Source organism: Salvia hispanica, chromosome 3 (genome assembly GCF_023119035.1).
Source record: "Salvia hispanica cultivar TCC Black 2014 chromosome 3, UniMelb_Shisp_WGS_1.0, whole genome shotgun sequence".
Lineage (NCBI taxonomy): Eukaryota > Viridiplantae > Streptophyta > Magnoliopsida > Lamiales > Lamiaceae > Salvia > Salvia hispanica.
In genome coordinates, this window is record NC_062967.1 from 37,983,009 (window position 1) to 38,005,928 (window position 22,920).

A 22,920-nucleotide genomic window follows, 5' to 3' on the forward strand; every position below is an offset into this window, starting at 1 on the left:
ATATATATATATATCCAACAACATAAGTTTATGATAGAAAATGATGAATTTGGTACTCCATATAAGTAGTTTGAACTTAACCAACGGTGGGAATAGTCAAGACGTTTCGATCTTTGTCGACCAAAACGATGACACGGGTGCAATTGTAATACGTAAAATCAAGAAATGGTACTTCTGTTGTAATCTCCGGAGTTACTGCCGGATTCTCCCTCTTAATGGTGGCCGCAGCGACATCGCCGTTCTTCCCCACCAACTCTGGCCATGTTAGTTTCCCTATACATAATTTCATACTAAAACTCTTTAATATATAGTACATCATATACATATGTAATGAAAAGAGATAAAGAGAGAGATGTGGTTCTTGCCTTGACAAAACAATTCTGCCATATCTACTACGAATTGATTGATTTTGATATGAGTGGATTGAGATGATTCATGATTCTACATTTACCACCATATTTATATAAAAATGTTCCCATATTTTCAATTAATTCATTCGGTGTTCAGTCCATCTCTTAATATACTTTTACTATAATTTATGCAACCTTCGTGTAAAATAAAATAATGCATAATTAATCTCTTATCATCCGCTTACTCGTACACATTATCTTTTTTTGAGATGATTCATCATTCTAGATTAGCACCATATTTATATAAAAATGTTCCCATGTAGTTGACTATATTAATTAATTCGGTGTTCAATTCTTTTCTTAGTAGGATTAATATATTTTTATAATTAATTAATGCAACCTTCGTGTAAAATAAAATAGTGCATAATTAATCTGTTCTCAACAATTAAAAGAAATCCCCACATGATCAGCGAGTGTATGAATTAATTAATAGTAGTAATTAATTAGAGAGAAAATGTATCAATTTGAAACTCAAATTTATTAATGTGTAAATCGTGGCAACCATTGCCGACATTGTGCCAACCGTTTTTCTTCCAAAGACTCAAATCATTTAAAATTACAGATGTTATAAATCACACAAATTTAAAAATATAAAGTATTGGGTTAAAATTACGTACAGGGGGAACAAAGATTTATTTTTTCAACTCTAGTAATTAATTTTCATTATAAATCATCTTAAGAGTGATTAATTTGCCGTAGTTCAAATAAATCTTTTGTTATTGTAAGAATGGATGCACACTTGCATTGTGCATATAAAAATAAAAATGCATTTCCAATGAAAATGTATTTTTTTTTATTATTTAGGAGATTATAATTTTCAATTTTAATTGTAATGAATTTATGTGGAGAATGGAGATACTATCATTCAAACATTCACTCTCACTTCTAAGTAGCCTTCGTTCCTCCACATACATATGTTTGATAGTATTATCCTCTTATATAATAAAAAAAATCTAGAGTGTGCCAATTCAAAAAAAATAACGTGACTACTAATTTTATATGAGTAAGCCATTATTAACACCTAGTTATAGTACTCATTCAAATAAACAAATTATTGATTTAACTGAATCCACACGCAATAGCAACAACATAAGTTTATGATAGAAAATGATGAATTTGGTACTCCATATAAGTAGTTTGAACTTAACCAACGGTGGGAATAGTCAAGACGTTTCGATCTTTGTCGACCAAAACGATGACACGGGTGCAATTGTAATACGTAAAATCAAGAAATGGTACTTCTGTTGTAATCTCCGGAGTTACTGCCGGATTCTCCCTCTTAATGGTGGCCGCAGCGACATCGCCGTTCTTCCCCACCAACTCTGGCCATGTTAGTTTCCCTATACATAATTTCATACTAAAACTCTTTAATATATAGTACATCATATACATATGTAATGAAAAGAGATAAAGAGAGAGATGTGGTTCTTGCCTTGACAAAACAATTCTGCCATATCTACTACGAATTGATTGATTTAGATCTGATCAGTGGATTGAGATGATTCATGATTCTAGATTAGCACCATATTTATATAAAAATGTTCCCATATTTTCTATTAATTCATTCGGTGTTCAATCCTTTTCTTAATATATTTTTATAATTAATGCAACCTTCGTGTAATATAAAATAATGCATAAATTAATCTCTTATCATCCGCTTACTCGTACACATTATCTTTTTTCTGATGATTCATGATTCTAGATTAGCACCATATTTATATAAAAATGTTACTATGTAGTTGACTATATTAGTTAACGGTGTTCAATCCTTTTCTTAGTAGGATTAATATATTTTTATAATTAATGCAACATTCTTGTAAAATAAAATAATGCATAATTAATCTGTTATTATCCGCTTTCTCGTACACGTCATCTTTTTCTTTCTAGAAGGAAGTAAAACGTATATACGTTAATTATAGTATCAATTAAAAGAAATCACCACATGCTCAGCGAGTCCGTAAGAATTATATGAATTAAATACTCCATTTGTCTAACAATGAGTTGAAATGTTTCTTTTCAACCGTTATTTTGTAAAAATAAATAGTTAAATTGAAGAAAAAAATAAAGTAACAGAAAATAATAGTATAGACGAGAGTTGTATATAAATTTGTGGCAGATTTTCTATATGTAGGTTCGGATATTGGTTTCAATCTCTTTCTTTCCCCCTTTTTCTTTTCTTATTTTTTGAATCTTGTTTCCCTTTATGTTTTCTTATTTTTTGAATCTTGTTTCCCATCGAAGGATTGAAATTCATATTTTGATGTGCACTCGTGCAAAGATAAAAATATACCACGAAATCAAGACATAAAGGTTGACATGGAGTGATTACAACTAATTTAAGATCGTAGGATTTTAAAAAATGCGATTTGTCACGTGTAATTTTCGTTTTTATTAATTAAATCAAAAAAGATTAAAAAAAACTTTAAATTAGGGTTTGGATGAAAATGTCAATATAGTGTTCCGAAAATATCAACACAATGCTTTGAGAATGTCAACACAATGCTTTAAGAATGTTAACCCATTGCTTATATTGACATTCTATATATATTATATTGACATATTTTATATAGTATGTTGACATTTCTTTGTACGAAAAAATTAAAATTATCTTTGAGAATGTAAACACAATATGCATGTAGGATATCGTTGGAATCCTTATAAAATTATCTTTAATTTGATATATGTTATATGAATTTAAAGTTTTATCTTTGTAGTTAATTGACATTAATACCCCTATTGATATTTTTTAGAATTAATTCTATGGTCTTATTGACGTTTTTTGTTGATCGTATTGATATTTTAGGATTGATGATCTAGACCTTTAATTTGAATATCTAATGGCTATTATTTAATTGTAGTTAGCAATTAAGTATTGAATTAGTAATATAACACTCCCCAAAGTTGGTATCTGTTCTTTGATCGAATTAAAATAAAATTAATAAATTAATGTTTCATCCTTAACTCCTCTAGTTTAAAATTTTAATAAAAAAAATGTTTTCTTCACAACTCTCGAACTTGATTGAAATCTGTTTTGCCAATATTTGTTTCTTTATTATACTTCCTCCGTCCCATAGAAATAGGTTATTTAGGATTATCACGGGTTTTAATGTGCAATTAATAAAGTAAGAAAGAAAGGAAAAAAAAGTTGAAATTGTGTAATGGATAATGGGGTCTATTAGTAATAAAGTAAAGAAAAGGAGAAAAAAGTTGTTATAAATAGATATGAATTATTTCTATGGGACGGACGAATAAGAAAATATTGTTACATATTTTTATAGGACGGGGAGAATAGAATAATAATTTAACCGATAAATAGGGGACTAAGGGGAGTGAGAATGATTTGTTAAAAATGAAGTTTGAAATTTATTTTATATAGGGGATTATCATTTGTAAATTTGCTTGTTGTGAATTTATGTGGACATACATTTTTTCAAACATTTAGTCTAAATTTCTAAGTATAACATTCAGTCCAATTACATACGAAAATTTCCATATTCAGCAGAGTTTCCATAAAATGAGAAATGGACTTCTCTTATTCCTCCGTTAGTTTATAAATTATGTGGACCCTATTCATTCCATTTGTTAAAAAGTTATTAGTGTGGTAACACCACATCACTATGCCAATATGGTATGAAGGGATCATGAAATTTTTACTTATTTTTTGGACTTGTTTTTAGTTTGCTTTTTCTGATATGGAATCTTTACTTTCTATCTAATATGGTATATAATATTTTTTATATAATTTAAAGCTATATTTACTTCTATACTTTCTATCCAATATGGTATATACTATATATATTCTTTATCTCTGAAAATTTGTCACTTATTTCTATTTCTTACATTCTTAAAAATTTATCACCTCTCATTTTTACCATTTTTAGTAATGGATGGACCTCACGTTTCACTAACTCAATCACATTCAAATATTATTATAAAATAGTATATAAAAATAGGACCCACGTGCCACTAATTTTTTCAACCCACTTTCTATTATATTTCTTAAAACTCGTGCCAGGTCGAATGGTGACAGTAATATTTTTAATAGAATAATTTAAAGCCATATTTGCTTTAGAAGCCAGAAATCAATTTTCACATTCTGCATGCACAAAGAATTCTCACAAAACAAGATACTACTCACAATTCATTCATTGTGCATGATAGCATTAAAATAGGAACACTTACAACAGATTCATCATTTTATTCAATATAACTTTAAAATACAAAGAAAATATGAAAGGTGAATCTCCAAAGATGATTTCAGTGCAATTCAACCGACATAGGGAGCGGTGATGACGTAACCACATGCGTCCACCCAAACCCTGACGCGGGTACAATTAATTTCCTTGGTAGTCGGAGTTCCTTCTAGTATAATTATCGCCCTCACGAACTTATTCTCACTCTCAATCACCTCTGCCGCCTCTTCGCCCTTCTTCCCCACCAACTCCGGCCATGCCTCCTTCCCTATACCTACATTCGCATTAAAATTAAAAATTATTTCATCTCAAATTATGTTTAGACATAATCACATATATATGGAATAAAAACATATGTAGATAGAATTAATTCTAGTATTGATTGCATGCTTGATTTCTTTGTGAGTGAAGTAGATGAATGGTTGATGATTTTAGATTCTACATACTTCACACCATATTTATAGAGAGAATGAGAATTGCATGTTTAAAATGAGCTTTGAAAAATGGGACCACTGCAATTTTTTTATTTATTATTTAGGGGATTATAATTTTCAATTTTGATTGTTATGAATTTATGTGGAGAATGGAGATACTATCATCCAAACTTTCCTCTCACTTGTAGCCTTCGTTCCTCCACATACACAAGTTTGATATTATCCTCTTATGAAAATCTATGTATATATAGTGTGCCAATTCAAAAAATAATGAGTAAAAAAAAAACGTGACTACTATTTTATAGTATGATTCAGCCATTAACACCTAGTTATATTACTCAATCAAATAAACAAATTATTTAGCCATGTGACTGGAATCTGAGTACTTGTTCAATACCTATTTAGCTAAAACAGAATTATCAAGGCTTCATTGTGAAGCCAGAAACATCAAATTTTCACACAAAAGACATCATCACTAAGTATTCAAACAATTTAAGATAGTAGTAGTGCAAAACATTTATTGGACGTTTTTTAAAATATTAAGAAGAACACTTACATCATATCCAATACTTTATTCGATCCTAACTTTACGATAAAAAAAAGGATGAACTTCGCAATAACAACGTACTTCAAATACATAAGAGCATCCGCGGCAGGGGCCAAATGGTCAACCATATTTCAACCAATGCGTGGAACTTGAACGACAACTCCATTCTTGTTGACCCAAACCCAGACGCGGTTGCAGAGGAAATCTCCAATAACGGAAGATCCTTCTTCTACAATTATCGCATCCACTCTTGGATTCTCCTTCTCAATGATCGTCTCCACTTGTTTGCCGTTCATCCCCACCAACTCCGGCCATGACTCCTTCCCTATACACACGTTCATATTAAAACTTTATAAATATGAATACAAATACATATGTAATGAAAGGAGATGTAGAGAGAAGTTGATTATTGCCTTGACAATCTGAAGACATATCTTCTAGCTAGTGATTGATTGATTTAATGATAGCAAAATGGATGATTGATGATTTATGATTGACACCATATTTATATAACATTGGGCGGATTATGTTTGAATGATTTTTATCATTTTCTATTTGATTTAATTAGCTAATTGTTGGTGACCAATCCTTTTCTTATTTTCTTATTTTAACTAATGCAACCTTCACCTTATAAAAAAAATAATGCAGCCCTCTTGACTTTAGCTATTAACATCTTGCAGTACTATATTATTCGATCAAATAGAAACAATTTTCTGAACTTTTAGATGCTCAATATTAATTCATGAATATGCTCTAATAATAATACAACAGCTAGTAATGATATTTAAGAACCACGTTTTCTTTTTCTGTCTAGAAGGAGTAAGAATATGTAGGCTTAAATTGGAAGATATTAGGATCTGGATGGATGCACGGAACACACGATAAGATACGTCAGTGTGATTGTGGTGATAGGTAAACCTTAGCTTTGGGTTGGTGTTTTTGGTTTGGTACTCAGAGCCTTGGCGTCACTGTTTGTGACCTTACTTTGTGCTTGTTGTCAGCTTAGTTTGGAACTTGTTATTGGAATTGTGGTTTGAGGATTGTGTCCCACTGCTCGCCTTCTCGGATGACTTGAGCATTTTTATTTTTTTATCAAAAAAGAAAATATATAGGCTTAACGTGGTGGCCTTTAATTATACATTTTTAATTTAATATAATTTTTTAAATTAAACTAGTATCACCCACGTGCATTGCACGACTTGAATTTTCTTTACACAAAAGTAAAAGTGTCAATTAAGTAAACAACTAAAATAAATAATAAAGATAATATAAATAAATACAAACAAAATTATATAGAATTTATAGATCACAATGCAACCAATTACATTAGTTAAGAAGCAATCTTGATTATGTTTATTGTTGATAAATGATAATGTTGAAAAATAAAAACAGCTTCCTATATCAAATATAATATTTCTGCTTGAATTAATTACACAATCCATTAATCTCTTTAATTACTAATCAATTAATATTCAATAATTTCATTAATTGAGAATCGATGAACAATAGAAATGGAATCCATAATCGCATATGCTCATGCAGTTTTGCATCCAGTCCAACGGCCTCCATCTCCATCCATCTCCAATAGCATTCATCTTATCTGTTTGTAACACCCCGACTTTTTGTTCCTTTTAAGTTTGTTTTGATAGAACGTTGATTGTGTAGCCGAAAATTTTTGCCTTCAATTATTTTCGATGTTCGATGGAATAGGATGGAGTTTTTATTATTGAAATTGGGCTACGATCTTTTTCATTAATTTTATCAAGCCCAATTCTTTTTCATTCTTTCAAAAGCCCAATTCTTTTCTTCTTGAGAAAACCCACGAGCCCATATCATTTTACAACCAAGTCAGTCTTTTTGTCGACACAAAATTGTTACCGGAAATCTCTCCAACACCCTGCAAAATCTCAACAATTAGAGATTAACCGTTTTTATGCATGTATGTCTTCCTCAACCCCACGATCTTTCTAGACATAATTTAAATAGCAAGAAAAGTCAAGAGCAGAGAGGGATAAGAGAAAGTAGGCGGCGAGTTCTTTCTGAAATTGAGAGCAAATTGAGAGAGAGGTCGATAGGCGATGAGCGGCGGTGGCATTCCTCGACCTAACAGCGATGAAAAAGGAGACACAGAGGCGGCGCTGCATCTACTGCACAGCAGCGGCAACCCTGAATGATCAGCAACGACGATGGATGGCGATGGCGGCGTGGCTCCTAGCGGGCCAGAGCAGCGGCGTGAGTGGATACCGTCAACGGCGCTGAAGCCACCATGTTTTCGATGGAGACAGGAGGAGGAGATGGGGAGGACGATGGTGCAGGCATCGGGTGCGAACAGAAGCGACCACGGCTGCACGGCGACACGATCTGCAACAAGTTTCGGAATCAAGAGCAGCAGCAGCTCCTGCTGCGTCGTGGCATTGGCGGCGGTGGTGCTGTGCTTTTCCGGCGAAAACCAGCGAAGGAGAAGAGAGAGGGACGGCAACTTGTCGGAGACGGCATGACATCGCTGCGGGAAGAAAAGGAGAGTATAAGGGGTTCTATATGGATTGAGAAGAAGAAGATTGACATTAGGAGTAGAATCGGAGTTCACTGCTTGATTTTGGAATCAAAATCGAAGAGAGAGGAAGGCAGAGCGATCGAATTTGAGGAACAATGGAAGAGTCGAGATTTGAGAGAGAAAGAAGACGACGAGAGTTTGAGAGAGAAATATGAGGGTGCTTGTTGGTGAAAGATTTAGAGAGATATGCGAGGGGCTGATTTCAGCGAGCAGCGAGGGCGCTGTAGTGCCGTAAACGAGAGAAAGACGCAGCGGCTGGAGATGACGGCGTGAAACCACGCGATGGAGACAGACGGGGCCGGAGGCTTCAACTACACCGTGACAGCAGCGACGCTACGTTCTGACCGGCAGAGAGGCTGCGAGCTGAGGAAGGGAGATGGCGATGTATGGCGATAGAAAGAGAGAAAGAGGAGACGAATAAGGCACAGCAGCGACGCTCTCTGTGAACAGCCGAGGCTGGATAAACCGGGCAGGCAGCTCGGGAAATGACAGCAGCAGCGAATGGTGGACAGCGGCTGCTCGGCTGAACGACGATGACGAAAGCCGAGCTGGAGAGACGGAGATAGATGAGAGACCGATAGGCCGAGAGAATCATCAGCCTTGGTAGAGCTGAGCGACGGAGACGGCGGGAGAGAATGCAGATGGAATTGGATGACAGAATAAGGAATGGACATTTTTCAAATGCCATTTTTGGAATTTACGTAACGAGAAAAAGAGAGATAAGTATGGCCCCTTTTACTATTTAACATATTTGGCCATAAGATATGATTTCAAGCATTATTGATAAATAGTAGTATGGAATGGAGTTATATTTACAAGTGTCGGCTACTGAGTTAATTAGGAGACTTAGGCCGCTTGTTTTATTTGAGTTGGACTGGAATTGGAATACAAGAATGACGAGAGCTCGGACGGAGTCAATAGAAGGATGAATACGATGTGCTAATATCATAGATATTCTAGAAATTCCTAAGAGAGATCGAAGGGTAAGATTTATACATGCATGCATTATTGAAATTAAATTATTTTCGTAAAGTCTAATTTTTTGCATATTATATTCTTTTAAAAAGGGTGATTTTTGCATGCTATTTAAGAACGGAAAGGATTGACAAGTGGAGGATTTAAGAGAACGAGGTGGGCTTTCTTTTTAAATAAGGACTATGTCCTAAGTATGTTTATTTCAAAGGGTGCAAAATATGTTGTCATGCCATATTTTTGTGTTGATGTGGGGCCTATCTGAAGTGGCTTTTGCCATGTATGGTTAATCGAATTCGGGTCTGACTAGGGAGTGAGTCCCTACTCAGGCTGGTGTACACCCAGTAGATCGTGCGCTATCTCTTTGAGTTGGCCGGTCTAGTGACTTGGAATGTGGCCACATTCCTTGTCATGTAGTTCAGATATGGTATGGTGATGTTGATGGTGTTGAGGTTGATGGTGATGATGATGTTGGTGAAATGTTTTAGTGACTCGGGCCCTTTCAAAGTTAAAACCCCGAGGTCACTCGTTAATGGCATGATAAACAATTTTTATAAAAATGTTTTTGGCATGAGTCCACTGAGTGCATCAAGTACTCAGCCCTGCATTTGTTTTAAAAAATGTGCAGGTTGAGCGGTGACGAGCGCGGTGGGTGTTGAGCATAAAAGTGAAGAAGATAACAAATAAAAGATCTCGAATATATTATGTCTTCATACATAGTATTATTCTTCTCTCGAATGCTTCCGCTGAATGTTGTTTCTTTTATTCCAAGTATTGTTGAGATAATATTCGTTTCGAATTGTTGAATTGATACTCTGATTTTATTCGAGCTATTCCATTTATGTTGAGCTATGGTCGAGTTTTGTTGTTTTCCCCTTTCTTCCCCACTTCTTTAACCCACCCCTAGTCGCGATTCACCGTGTTTTCTATCCTTAGAAAATGCGGGCGTGACATTTTTGGTCCACGAACTTTGCCAAAGTATCATTTTAAGTCCGTGAACTTTGAAAATATCATTTGAGGTCCATCAATTATGAGTTAATATCATTTGAAGTACTTTTTTACTCTTTCCAAGTTTTTCTGGACGAAAATACCCTCAATATCTTTAAGGTTATATATTTTTAATAAACTTATCATATACTCATATTTTTTATAAATATCTTTACTATATATTTTTGATGAATTTTCTAAATATAATTTGACCTTCAATATTATCACTTAATTTTGTGACATGCAAGAAAATATCCTAATTCAATTTTTTATTATTAAAAAAAGTTCTTTATTCAACTTTCAATGTTATCACTTAATTTTGTGACATGCAAGAAAATATCTTTATTTAATTTTTTATTATTAAAGAAAGTTCTTTATTCAATTTTAAAATTCTAATATTAAAAATTGAAGAAGCAATTTTACTTGCATGTCACAAAATTAAATGATAATATTGAAGGGCAAATTATATTTAGAAAAATCGTCAAAAATATATTGTAAATATATTCATAAAAAATATGAGTATATGATAAGTTTATTAAGAATTTATACCTTTAAGGTATTAAGGGTATTTTCATCCAGAAAAACTTAGAAATAGTAAAAAAGTACTTCAAATGATATTAACCCATAATTGATGGACTTCAAATGATATTTTCAAAGTTTACGGATCTAAAATGATATTTTGGCAAAGTTTATGGACTAAAAAAGATGTTCCCTCAAATTAAAAACACATTAGGTCACTTCTTTAACGTGATTCAATGTGATAACAATACTTACATCATTTGCTTTCTGGAGTCATACTATCATTTTTAAACTCATGTGTTTCGCTTATGATGTATTCGATGTGCTTGCAGCGGCCAGATCACAGACTTATCTACTGCCTGGTGCGCTCTCATTTTATTTTTATTGCTAAACGATAGTAATTGTACTACACATAGCAAAGATATGAGTTTCTTTTATTCTTGTCAGCCCTCATCTTTAGCATCATCATATTTGCATCAAGGGTCATCCCCTTCGCTTTGGCAGCGTGGCTTTTGATTTACAAATTCCGAACAAGGCGTCTCTCCTTACATGAAGATATAGAATCATTTCTACAAAGTGACAACAGACTCGCCCCAATTAGGTACTCCTATTTGGACATCAAAAAAATGACTAAAGGTTTTCGAGATAAACTAGGTCAAGGAGGCTATGGTTCTGTTTACAAAGGAAAGTTTCGAAGTGGCCATGATGTTGCAGTCAAACTCTTGGGGAGATCGGGTGGAAAAGGGCAGGACTTCATGAATGAAATCGCAACAATTGGAAGGATACACCATGTCAACATTGTCAAACTAGTCGGATACTGTGCACATGGATCCAAACTTGCCCTTGTCATTGATTTCATGACTAATGGTTCCCTTGAAAAGTACCTTTTCAATCGAGATAACATGAAACCCTTGAATTGGAAGACGAAGTTTGAGATTGCAGTTGGAGTTGCTCGAGGGATTGAGATTTGCATCGAGGCTGCGACATCCAGATTCTCCATTTCGACATCAAGCCACATAATATACTCTTGGATGATAAATTCATCCTAGAAATATCTGATTTTGGGCTTGCAAAGTTTTGCTCTACAGGTAAAAATATAGTAAGCTTGACAGCAGCTAGAGGAACTATAGGATATGTTGCTCCAGATTTGATCAACAGAAGTATGGGGTCAGTTTCTTACAAGGCTGATGTGTATAGTTTTGGGATGATGTTGATTGATATGGTGGAGTTGAAGAGAGATTTGAGAGGAAAGAACGACCATTCCAGCCAGTATTTTTCATACTGGATATATGATTGTTCGAGCAAGGCAATGATATTGAAATTGAAGAAGCAAATGAAATGGAGTTTGCTGATGAGAATGAGAGTAGAAAAAGTATTATTAAGAAGATGACGATAGTTGCATTGTGGTGTATACTGATGACACCAGACGATCGTCCATCAATGAATAAAGTTCAGGAGATGTTGGAAGGTGATGTTGAACATTTGCATATTCCTTCTCAATCAACTCAGATCGGAGTGAGTTTTGATCAAATCGAAATTGCATGTTCATCATATTCTGTTTCCTTGTTGCATCATGCCGATGCTTCGATCGTGACCGAAGTGTGAAACAATAATCGTGGTTTTATAATTAGGTTTTCGTACTTTTACATCTGTTTTCTAGTCTTGTAAGATATTTTTGTTTTCACTAGATCCTTGTACTTTTATACTACCAGTACTCCCTTTGTTTACCAATAAATGTTTCATTTTGCCATTTTTATTTGTATACCAATAAATGTCTTAGGGTTACTAATTTTATTTCACTCACATTTCATTATAACACTAATATATAAACGGAAAAGGGATAACTTAAGAGCATCCACTATAGGGTAGCCGCGGCTCGTGGCTCTCCCGTGGCCCGACCGCGGCTCCCTATAGTGCGAAATATGGGCGTTTGTTGCGGGGGGGGCTTGCGCGTGGCCTGGCCACTCGTGTGGCCCGGCCGCGGCTCTCCTATTGCAGCGGCCACGAGCCGCGGCTCTCCCTATTTTCAATTTTTTTTTTCTTAATTCTATAAGTATAGACATTTTTTTTACCCCATTCCTACACAAATTTTATAAATATACCCATTTTTAATTAAAATATACACAAAATGAAAAAAATAAATTATTTGGTGGCTTGGACATATCCACCATAGTAAAACATGGGCGTTGGTAGCCCGGCCACGATTTTATGTCTTGGCCACGTTTTATGGCTTGGCCCGGCCAACTATAGTGGAGACTCTAACAATTGATTCAATCATAAAGAGATAAAGACAATTGAAAGTAGGGCCCAGTGTAGAGGAGTTAAATATCTATTGGACAATAATCTTATCCAAGAAGAAAATATCAGTTGGAGGGAGTTGAGTATTTCGATTGCTCAACCTCAATAAAGCGGAAGGAACCGTGCATTTAATAGTGGAAGGTGAGTGATTGCGATTGAGATGTCCTCCAACTTCAATGGGCAAAAAGCCGTGCCTTTTACAGAGAAGATGAAGTCCACAAACTCTTCCCATCTCCATCTTCAATGGTGAGAAGAATTCGCAGAGAATTTGCAGCAATGGCAAGTTCCACTGACATAGTTTAACTGTAGTCCGAACTCAATTGGGAGCTGGGATTTGCTTAGCTGCGCAATTAGGTTTGTAATTTGTAGCTTTCTTTGAAATCTCGCCCTCCTTCATAAGTTCTTCCGCTTATTGTTCATATTCTTGTAGTTGAAAACACATCAAGCCTCAATTTTTAATATGATTATCACTTATTTATGTGAGTTGCTTCATAATTTTGTTACTTTTATCATGTGGAAATAATTCAGGTTTGGATGCCTCTTTGTGGAAGCAGAGTGTGAATTAAAATACCCTAATTTTTGCTTGGATTGTGAATTGTTTTTCTTGATTTTTACCAGGTTAATCGATTCCCACCACCAAGAATCATGATCTTCGAAAACCGCCTCCTCGCATATTGGTCTTTCTTGATTATCATGCTCTGTTTGCTTCAAACCTCTCATGCTTGTACCCCTTCTCATTGCGGCATTATTCCCAATATCAGCGATCCTTTCCGGCTGAAGGGTGATCCGATGAACTGTGGCGATTCCAAATACGAATTAGCCTGCGAAAACAATGTCACCGTCATGTATTTGAGTTCTCACAAGTATTTGGTCAAATCAATCAACTACGGGAACTCCACCATAAGGTTGGTTGATGCTTCCATCACTGATGAAGCCTGCTCCTTCCCTAAGCACTCTACTTATGCCTATAACTTCAGAGACCAATATCCGTTTAGCACAAGTTCTGATTGGATTTTCAAGGATAAAAACGATCCCGGTGTAGCTTGGCCTATTAATGTCGTGAGCTGCCCTTATCGGTTGGAGGATTCTTCAAACTTTACAGACGTCACTGGCTGTTTCAGTGGGGAAAATTCCGTTGGTGTTTCAAATTCGTCTCGTGCTAGATATACTTATGTGAAGGTTGGGGGCATGAGGGCCTCGGATGTAGGAGATAAATGTAGTGTAGACCTCATTGTGATGACATCTTTGAAATTTAAGAGTTTCAAGAATGTAACTCTCTCGAGAATACATGATGCTCTGCTGTACGGATTTGAACTGTCTTGGTTTCAGTTTCGCTGTATAGAATGCAAAGGAGGATGGGAGTGTACTACTATTGACGAAAAACTGGATGGCTGTTCGGACGACACCCTTCAGCTTAAGATTGATTTTAATTCGTGTAAGAGTCTACGAGAAGTAGTATATCTTCCATATCAGTAATTTTACTTCAGCATGCACTGGTTTATGCTAATGCTTTTGTATTCTGGATATGCAGCGGGAACCAAATTTCTCTTGTGGGCATTTTTTTGTAAGAATTCTGTGATACTGTATCTTTTCAACTTTTTTCTATCTGTTTAATGAAGCATGTAGAGTTGCAAAAGTGATCAGAAAATTCTTGATTTCAATATATTCTGCTGTGACTATTGATTTCCATGTATGTCTGCTAAATCTCATGGCTTGTCATCTATATCTGCAGGGTACGTTATGATTCTTCTGCTCGTCTTAGGTACACACTTTTTTTCTAATTCCTCTAGCCATTATGTGTTTCTGTATGCTCAATGTTCAAAGGTAAAAAGTGCAAGAGATACGTAAATTCGTCTTTTTGGCAGCGTGTAGGCTAGAGGTTTTGATCATCACCGGATTCACCTTTGTATGGGGACTTTTGATACTAAGTAACTCAGCTTGGTTCTTCAATTCAGTCAATGGTATGATATTTCACACTATCCCCATTTTCTGCGTAAAAAACATGTGAAGAAGTAATAAGTCGGTAAAACACGAGACAATATGGTCTTTCTTTACTATGAATTGCAACATGTCCCTTATATTTGTCTATTTTTTTTCTTGCAGGGGTTTTCATGAAACTTCTGGTCATCGTTGGTGAGCTATTCATATGCTTCTTTTATCTGTTTGTCTAAGAGATAACAGCTGTTAACGTTCGAATATATTTTAGGTAAATGTTAACATGATTTTCTTCCTCCCAGTGATCAGCTATGCAGCAAAGATCATCATTGCATATCCTTGTGTGATGGGGATTCTAGTCTACAAGTTCCGAAGAAGGCATCTATCTTCGTATGATGACATAGAGGGCTTCCTGCAAAGCGACAATCAGCTCGTGCCAATTAGGTACTCCTATTCAGACTTGAAGAGGATGACAAGAGGCTTCCGAGAAAAACTAGGTGAAGGTGGTTTCGGTGCTGTTTACAAAGGGAAGCTTCGAAGTGGCCATGACGTGGCAGTGAAACTACTTGGGAAGGCAGGACCAAATAGCAAAGACTTCTTCAATGAAATTTCTACCGTCGGAAGGATCCATCATGTCAATATCGTCAAGCTAGTCGGGTATTGTGCAGAAAGATCGAAGCATGCCCTTATATTTGATTTCATGCCTAATGGTTCCCTTGAAAAGTACCTCTTTGGCCGCGAAAAGATGAATTCTTTGAACTGGAATAGTAAATTTGAGATTGCAGTCGGAGTGGCTCGAGGGATTGAGTATCTGCATCGAGGCTGTGATATCCAAATCTTGCATTTTGACATAAAGCCGCACAATATACTTCTCGATGAAAATTTCATTCCCAAAATCTCTGATTTCGGGCTAGCAAAATTTTACTCTACGGAAAAGAATACTGTGACTCTGACTGCTGCTAGAGGAACCATAGGCTATGTTGCTCCTGAATTGATCAGTAGAAGTATCGGTGCCGTTTCTTACAAAGCAGATGTATATAGTTTCGGAATGCTGCTAATGGAAATGGTAGGCTTAAAGAGAGACTTGCCAGGAAATGCTAATGAGTCTAGCCAGTGTTTCCCATATTGGATATACGACTGCTATAACCAAGGGAAGGATGTTGAATTCGGAAATGTTGACGAAATCAGCAACGAAGACAATGAGAGAGTCAGGAAAACTATTAGGAAGATGACGATAGTTGCATTGTGGTGCACACAAATGAGTCCAGACGCTCGGCCTTCAATGAATAAAGTGATAGAAATGTTGGAAGGAGACGTCGAACGCCTACAGATTCCTGATCGTCCCTCGGAATCAATCCAGGTCGCAGTAGATGATGATCAAAGCTATGGTACTACTACTGCTACTACTAGCTCGATTGATCAAGTGTCCTTGCTCCATCGTACTTATCCTTCGTCGAGCCTTGGCACTTATGCTCTAGATTCGGATCCGAAACTGTAAATATGTCATGTGATGAAATTCATCAATTTGCTTGAATTATTTGATCTGATCAGATCCCCCAGTGCTGTAACTCCTTTAAGGAGGTTTGTATTCTGTGTTTGCTATAATGTTAATCACAACCATTTCCACTAATCTATTAGTATTCTCTATTAGTATTCCTCACACTGATTCCATTGCTCCATCTCTCACAAGCTTATAACTTCGTCTGCACACCTTCTGCGTGCGGCGATATTCCCCACATCAAATACCCTTACCACCTCAAGGGCGACCCCAACCACTGTGGCTATCCCGAGCTTGAATTAGTATGCGAAAACGTCACCTCCATCTACCTAAATTCCCACCAATACTATACCAAAGCAATCAGCTACAACACCTCCACCATAAGGCTGGTTGATGCTTCCCTCAACAGCCAAGACAACTGCTCTTTCCCAACCTCTTCTGCATATTCCTACAACTTCACCTATGGTGACCCTTGTCTCTTTCTAACAAAGGAAATCTACCCAATTAATCTGATGAGGTGCCCAACTCCATTGAAGAACTCCTCCCTCTTTACGTATGTTACTACTCATTGTGCTTCCCTTCCCAGTTCCCAATTATACTTATATCAAGGTAGGACACTTGAATGCCTATGAGATACCACACTTGTGCACACTTGATCTTATAGTCATGACTTCATGGCAAGAATTTAAGGACTTGAACTCATCATCATATGTTTCACTTTCTCAAATCCACCAATCTCTCTTGTATGGATTTGAACTTGAAATCTGCCTCTGGTGCAAAACATCCTTGTTGTGGGGTAAGAATGAAAGATGCATTGTGCCATGGATTTGAACTTAACCATAATTCCTTTTATTTGCTGATGGTTTTTTTCCTTTCTTTGTATGAAGCTGTGCTCTCAACTCTTGTGGTGATTTTAGGTGAGCTATTCATTTACATATGCTTAATCCCTCTTTCTTTATTTCACTTTGCTATCTTACCATTTCTCAGTTTAAGTATCAAATTAAAACATCAAGACTCGGGTTCTGATATGTGAAAAACATGAATTGCAGGTCTGTTATGTGCAGGGATATGTGCATGTCTCCCTTTTACGTTGTTTGTGTTCGTTTCCCTGTCAATATTCTTATATAGTACTTCGTTTGGACCAGCAAGTAAGAACTGTTTTTCATCTCAAATTCATAATTTTTGTGGATTCATGCATGTATAATTATCAATGAATCTCATTCCTATTCATGAACTTGGTGTGCTTCCAGTTGAAGATATAGACAGATATGCTGGATTTAACATTGGACTAGTCCTAGGTGAGCTCTTATTTTATGTTGTAGTAGTTAGTACTCTATTGTAAGTTGTGATTTATAAAATAAATTATCCTATTTGTTCAATAACATATCTTATATATTTTTCTTCTTTTTTTTGTTTCATCTCAGGCTTCTACTCTGTAACAAAATTCATCATTTCTCCTTTAACTTTATGGTTTTTGATCTACAAATTTCGGAGAAGGCATTTTTCTGTGTACGAGGAAATAGAAGACTTCTTGCAAAGCAATAACGAACTCACGCCAATTAGGTATTCCTATTCGGAGATTAAAAGGATGACCAGGGGTTTTTGAGAGAAACTAGGTGAAGGAGGCTACGGTCATGTTTACAGAGGAAAAATCCGTAGTGGGAATGATGTAGCTGTGAAACTGCTCACAAAGTCTGGAGGAAATGGGCAAGACTTTATGAACGAAATTGCAACTATAGGAAGGATCCACCATGTGAATGTGGTGAAACTTGTTGAATATTGTGCACACGGCTCAAAACGCGCTCTTGTGTTTGATTTCATGTCCAATGGCTCCTTGGACAAGTACTTATTCAATCAAGAGAAAATGGATTCTTTAACCTGGGACAAGAAGTTTGATATTGCAGTGGGAGTTGGCTTGAGGGATTGAATATTTGCATCGGGGCTGTGACATCCAGATTCTGCATTTTGATATCAAACCTCCCAATGTACTTCTCAATGATAACTTCATCCCAAAAATGTCAGATTTCGGGCTTGCAAAATATTTCTCCAAAGAAAAGAATAGTGTGACCTTAACCGCAGCCAGAGGAACCATAGGGTATGTTGCTCATGAATTGGTCAATAGAAGTATTGGTTTGGTCTCATACAAAGCTGATGTGTATAGTTTTGGGATGATGCTAATGGAGATAATTGGCTTAAAGAGAGACATGCATGTTGAAAACAATGATGGATCTAGCAAGTATTATGACCACTTCAACCAAGGCAAGGACTATACTGAAATTGGAGGTGTTGATGAAAATGACAGCGTGAGGGAAGTAGATCGGAAAATGACAATAGTTGCATTGTGGTGCATACAAATGAATCCAAATAATCATCCATCGATGAATAAAGTGTTGGAAATGTTGGAAGGAGATGTTGAGCGTCCGCGGATTCCTGAATATCCATCTCAATCAATGCACATAGTAGGAAATGTGGATCAAACCGGAACTACATGTTCATTTCCACATCAAGATGATGATTTTCCCAGTGTGGAGATCACTGTGCATGAGTGATCAAGTTTGCACGTTTGCCAAGACTTGGAATCTTTTATCTTGCCATTTTTATTTTCCGTTTATGAAGAAAAATGAGTAACAAAAAGTATGGTTCTAATTAATGGAAAGACGTGTTACACTCATTTGTTTCGTCAACCCATTTTCCACTAATACTTAGATGCAACTCATCTTTGAAAATTTGTTTCATGAAATGTAAAATTTTATTTTCTTTGATTGTGAAATTTATCATGGAAAATGGAGATGAAGGAATAATTTCTTCCTTTAAATTCCTATTTTCATTTCCTATATATAAAATAAATTAAAGTGCTTTTTTGTCACTTTCTCTTCTCATAATATATTTAACAATTAAGTGATAATAAATTATGAAAAATTTGTATGTTGGGTATGGTTATGAGTTATGACTTATGCGTGGATAGTGGAGTAGACTTCCAAGTCAATGCCACGTTGACTTAGAAGATTATGGATTTATGGTCCTAAATTGAATCTAATATACGCAACATATATATGGAGTGCATTGTATCTCAATAATACTCCACTAAGATATTTGTAAATTATTAACACGAAACATATCTTAATAAAATGTTTCATTATCAGTCAATAATTAAACGTGGAGTTATCTTGAATGTGTTAATAAGAGTATGTAAAGCCTATACTCCCTCCGTTCCACCGTAACAGATGCGTTTCATTTTGAGCACTCATTTTGAAAAAATAATAATAAATAGTTAAAATGGAGAAAGAATAAAGTAAGAGAAAGAATATTGTAGATAAGACTCTTCACTATATTATTCTCTCTTTTACTTTACTCTCTCTCCATTTTAACTATATATTATCATTTTTTCAAAATGAGAGCTCAAAACGAAACGCCTCTATTACTGTGGAACGGAGGGAGTATTATTTTGTATACAATGCGGCATCTAATATTAAGAATTTCTCAAATGGTTTTGTTTGAATGAAAAGGGGAAAAAAAAGTAGAGCATGATTCAAAAGTCCGGAGCATTCATACTAAAAATATTGTTTTTATGATTATAAATTACATATAATTAAGACTCTATTTACTTCTATTTTTCGATATGTAGTAGTTTTTAAAAATCGAGTCAATGATATGAAATGATGATGTAGAAAAGTAGTATAGACGCGTGGAAAATACAATAACAACACATATGTCATTCAATTAGACTCATTGATTATAATGAAAGAGTTGTTATCTTTTTCGGTTGTGAATTTATTATGAGAATGAAAGTTTTAAAAATTCTTTCTTTCTAAATCCCTTATTTAGTTTCCAATCATTTCCTACAAAAACGAATTTCTTCATCATATTTAGCTTAATTAAGGGTATTTTAAAAGAGCACATAAGTAATTAGTCCACTTCAAATTCACTAGATATAGAAAGGTAGCAACTCAATAAGACGAACATAATTTTTACGACTATTTAAGAATTAAATCTCACCATCAAATTTGCACTATATGTTTTAATAAAGATATTAAAATATTGCATGAAAGTTCTAACGTGAGTGAAGTGTAGACTCAAGACAATAACCTTTGATTTGCGAATATTGTGTTTGTCAATATATAAAATGGGTAGTATTATATAATCGCTCCAAATAATATTGTGAAATAAGAATACACTTCTGAGTCAAGTCAGTGAAAATAGACACTCATTGTATTTGTAACTAAAGTTTGTACAAAATATAGCATTAACGAATGCTGAATGCAATTAAATATGGAAATAATCATATACAGAGAGGTGATATTGGATCTACAACTGCTCGAAAAAGGATGATACTAGATTCATCATCACTATATAGTCTCACCATTGCCACTGGAAATTAATGCATTACTTGACGATCATGGCCGCGTTGTATACACATATACACACTTCCCAAACTTAAAAAATCATTATTTTTTTATTTTGTAGATTATTATGCAAACACCTTTCTCAGCAACTAAACATAAAAATTATATCTCTGCCAAAACAATTTTCTGCACCCGCATATGGTTGCGATATATTAGTGCGTCACGATATTTTCCATTTGGATTGGCTTGTCTTCACATCTCACACTAGCATTCATCTCCCACCACAAACAAGTTACGTATCTCATATTAAATTTGCTTAGCCTCCTCATATTGACTAGTATCTTTATGTTTGCAGCAAAAATAATGATGATCAAAACTCAACAATTCTTCTTCCTTGCACTGATATCTTTACTCCATTTATCCCAAGCTTATAACATCACCTGCCCACCTTCTTCGTGTGGCGCCATTCGCCACATTAAACACCCTTACCGCCTCAAGGGTGATCCCTGGTACTGTGGTTATCGCAAGTTTGAATTAGTATGCGAAAAAAACATGACATCCATGTATATCAATTCCCACCAATACTATGTCAAAGCAATCAGCTACAAGACCTCCACCATAAGGCTCGTCGATGCTTCCCTCAGCAACCAAGACAACTGCTCCTTCCCCACCTCTTCTGCATATCACTATACCTTCACCTCTGAGTTACGTAGACAGTATCCTTTTCTAACCGATGCAGATTCTAGCTATCCAATTCATTTGATGAGCTGCCCAAAACCCTTGAAGGATACTTCCCTCTTCACAGATGTCACTACTCATTGTGCCTCTAATTCGTCCATGTATGCTTATATCAAGGTCGGGCGCATGCGTGCCTCTGAGGTACCACGTTGGTGCAGAGTAGATCTCATAGTGATGACTTCATGGCCCGAATTAAAGGATTTTAACAACGTTTCACTTTCTCGAATCCACCAATCTCTCTTGTATGGATTTGAACTTAAAATCTGCCCCAACTGTGGAACTCCCATATCGATATGTAAGAATGAAAAATGCATTATTATGTCATTATATATGCAAAATCTTTATATATGGACCCTATCTAATTATTTTTATTTGCTGATGCTTTTGATCCTCTGCAGCGTTCATCCCATTTATTGTGGTACTTGTAGGTAAACAATTCATATATATGCCTAATTAGTGTATTATTTCTAATTTCTTGAAATATCAACCATCAATGATGAGATGAGATGCAAGCAGGAATTGCAGGTGTGTTATGTGCAGGGGCATGGCTCCCTGCAATAATGTTGTTTGTAATCGCCACCGTATCACTGCTCTTATATCGTACTCCTTCCTTTCAACGTAAGAATCCCTATAATTCTATGATACAATACATAAAATTCATGAATCCGATCATGAACATACAATTTATTCGTCTGAAAACCATGCATATGTAATTATCAACGACTCTCATTAATTCATATCTTCTTTGCTAACCATGAACTTGGTGCTTCCAGCTACACAGATCTACATATTTGTTCCAACTTACAGTATTGGACTAGCCACAGGTGCGCTTTTATTTTAGAGTGAACTATATAAATAGCATTCCTAATCTTTCACTTTCGCACGAAAATGGTACATGATCTTTGTTTTATATCGTTTTTGGGACCTCGTGACAAAAATAACTTTAGGTACCAAACATTTGATATTTGAGTCATAGAGGGTATATCCAAAAATGAAATTTCTCTTTTTTTTACTTTTCTTCTTTCCTTTTTCTTCTTAGTTTCTATTTTCTCTTAATTCTTTTTTCTTCCCTTTCTTCTTTCTTTTAGTATTTTATACATACAGCTAATTGACATTCATAATATAAACTAAGGACAAAATACCTAATTAAATCAATTGTTTAAACTAATTAAATCAATATTCTTTAATTTTATTATTTTATTTCATTTTAGGACTAAAACACCTAATTAAAAATATTCAATCATTCTATATTATTATAAATATGATTCATAATTTTAAATTTTATTGAAATTATATTGAAGTCATTAATAATATAAAATAATAACAATTATTATTATTATTTAATATTATCATTCATATTTTAAATAAGTTTATTACAATTATTTATTAATTACGAATTATTTGTGTTATAATAATATAATTATAATTAATTAGAATTAAAACTATAAATATAATTAAGAATGGGTCATAATTTGAATTACATTAAAAATAA

The 22,920-nt window shown here is 34.9% G+C and overlaps 3 protein-coding genes and 1 pseudogene across 4 annotated transcripts; all 4 read left to right on the plus strand.

The window, feature by feature from the left end:
- Nucleotides 1-11,242: 11,242 nt before the first annotated feature.
- Nucleotides 11,243-12,221, plus strand: LOC125210087 (rust resistance kinase Lr10-like). Its single transcript, XM_048109666.1, has 3 exons — nucleotides 11,243-11,585; nucleotides 11,705-11,776; nucleotides 11,923-12,221. The coding sequence occupies exons 1-3, from the start codon at nucleotides 11,243-11,245 to the stop codon at nucleotides 12,219-12,221; spliced, it is 714 nt and encodes a 237-aa protein (XP_047965623.1).
- Nucleotides 12,222-12,993: 772 nt separating this feature from the next.
- LOC125214069 (LEAF RUST 10 DISEASE-RESISTANCE LOCUS RECEPTOR-LIKE PROTEIN KINASE-like 2.3) lies at nucleotides 12,994-16,479 on the plus strand. The gene is made up of 7 exons (XM_048114942.1): nucleotides 12,994-13,268; nucleotides 13,533-14,349; nucleotides 14,446-14,478; nucleotides 14,647-14,676; nucleotides 14,780-14,875; nucleotides 15,018-15,047; nucleotides 15,152-16,479. Exons 2-7 carry the CDS (start codon nucleotides 13,560-13,562, stop codon nucleotides 16,345-16,347), a joined length of 2,175 nt encoding a protein of 724 aa, XP_047970899.1. The 5' UTR covers nucleotides 12,994-13,268; nucleotides 13,533-13,559; the 3' UTR covers nucleotides 16,348-16,479.
- A 52-nt stretch (nucleotides 16,480-16,531) lies between these two features.
- LOC125214071 lies at nucleotides 16,532-17,954 on the plus strand. 2 transcript variants are annotated; one of them, XM_048114943.1, is made up of 5 exons: nucleotides 16,532-17,143; nucleotides 17,235-17,264; nucleotides 17,397-17,495; nucleotides 17,598-17,645; nucleotides 17,772-17,954. In XM_048114943.1, the coding sequence occupies exons 1-5, from the start codon at nucleotides 16,903-16,905 to the stop codon at nucleotides 17,951-17,953; spliced, it is 600 nt and encodes a 199-aa protein (XP_047970900.1). In that variant the 5' UTR covers nucleotides 16,532-16,902; the 3' UTR covers nucleotide 17,954. The 2 variants fall into 2 exon arrangements, with proteins under 2 accessions (XP_047970900.1, XP_047970901.1); XM_048114944.1 differs by lacking the exon at nucleotides 17,235-17,264 and having other exon boundaries at nucleotides 17,412-17,495.
- On the plus strand, nucleotides 17,954-18,896 carry LOC125214072 (annotated as a pseudogene).
- Nucleotides 18,897-22,920: the final 4,024 nt, after the last annotated feature.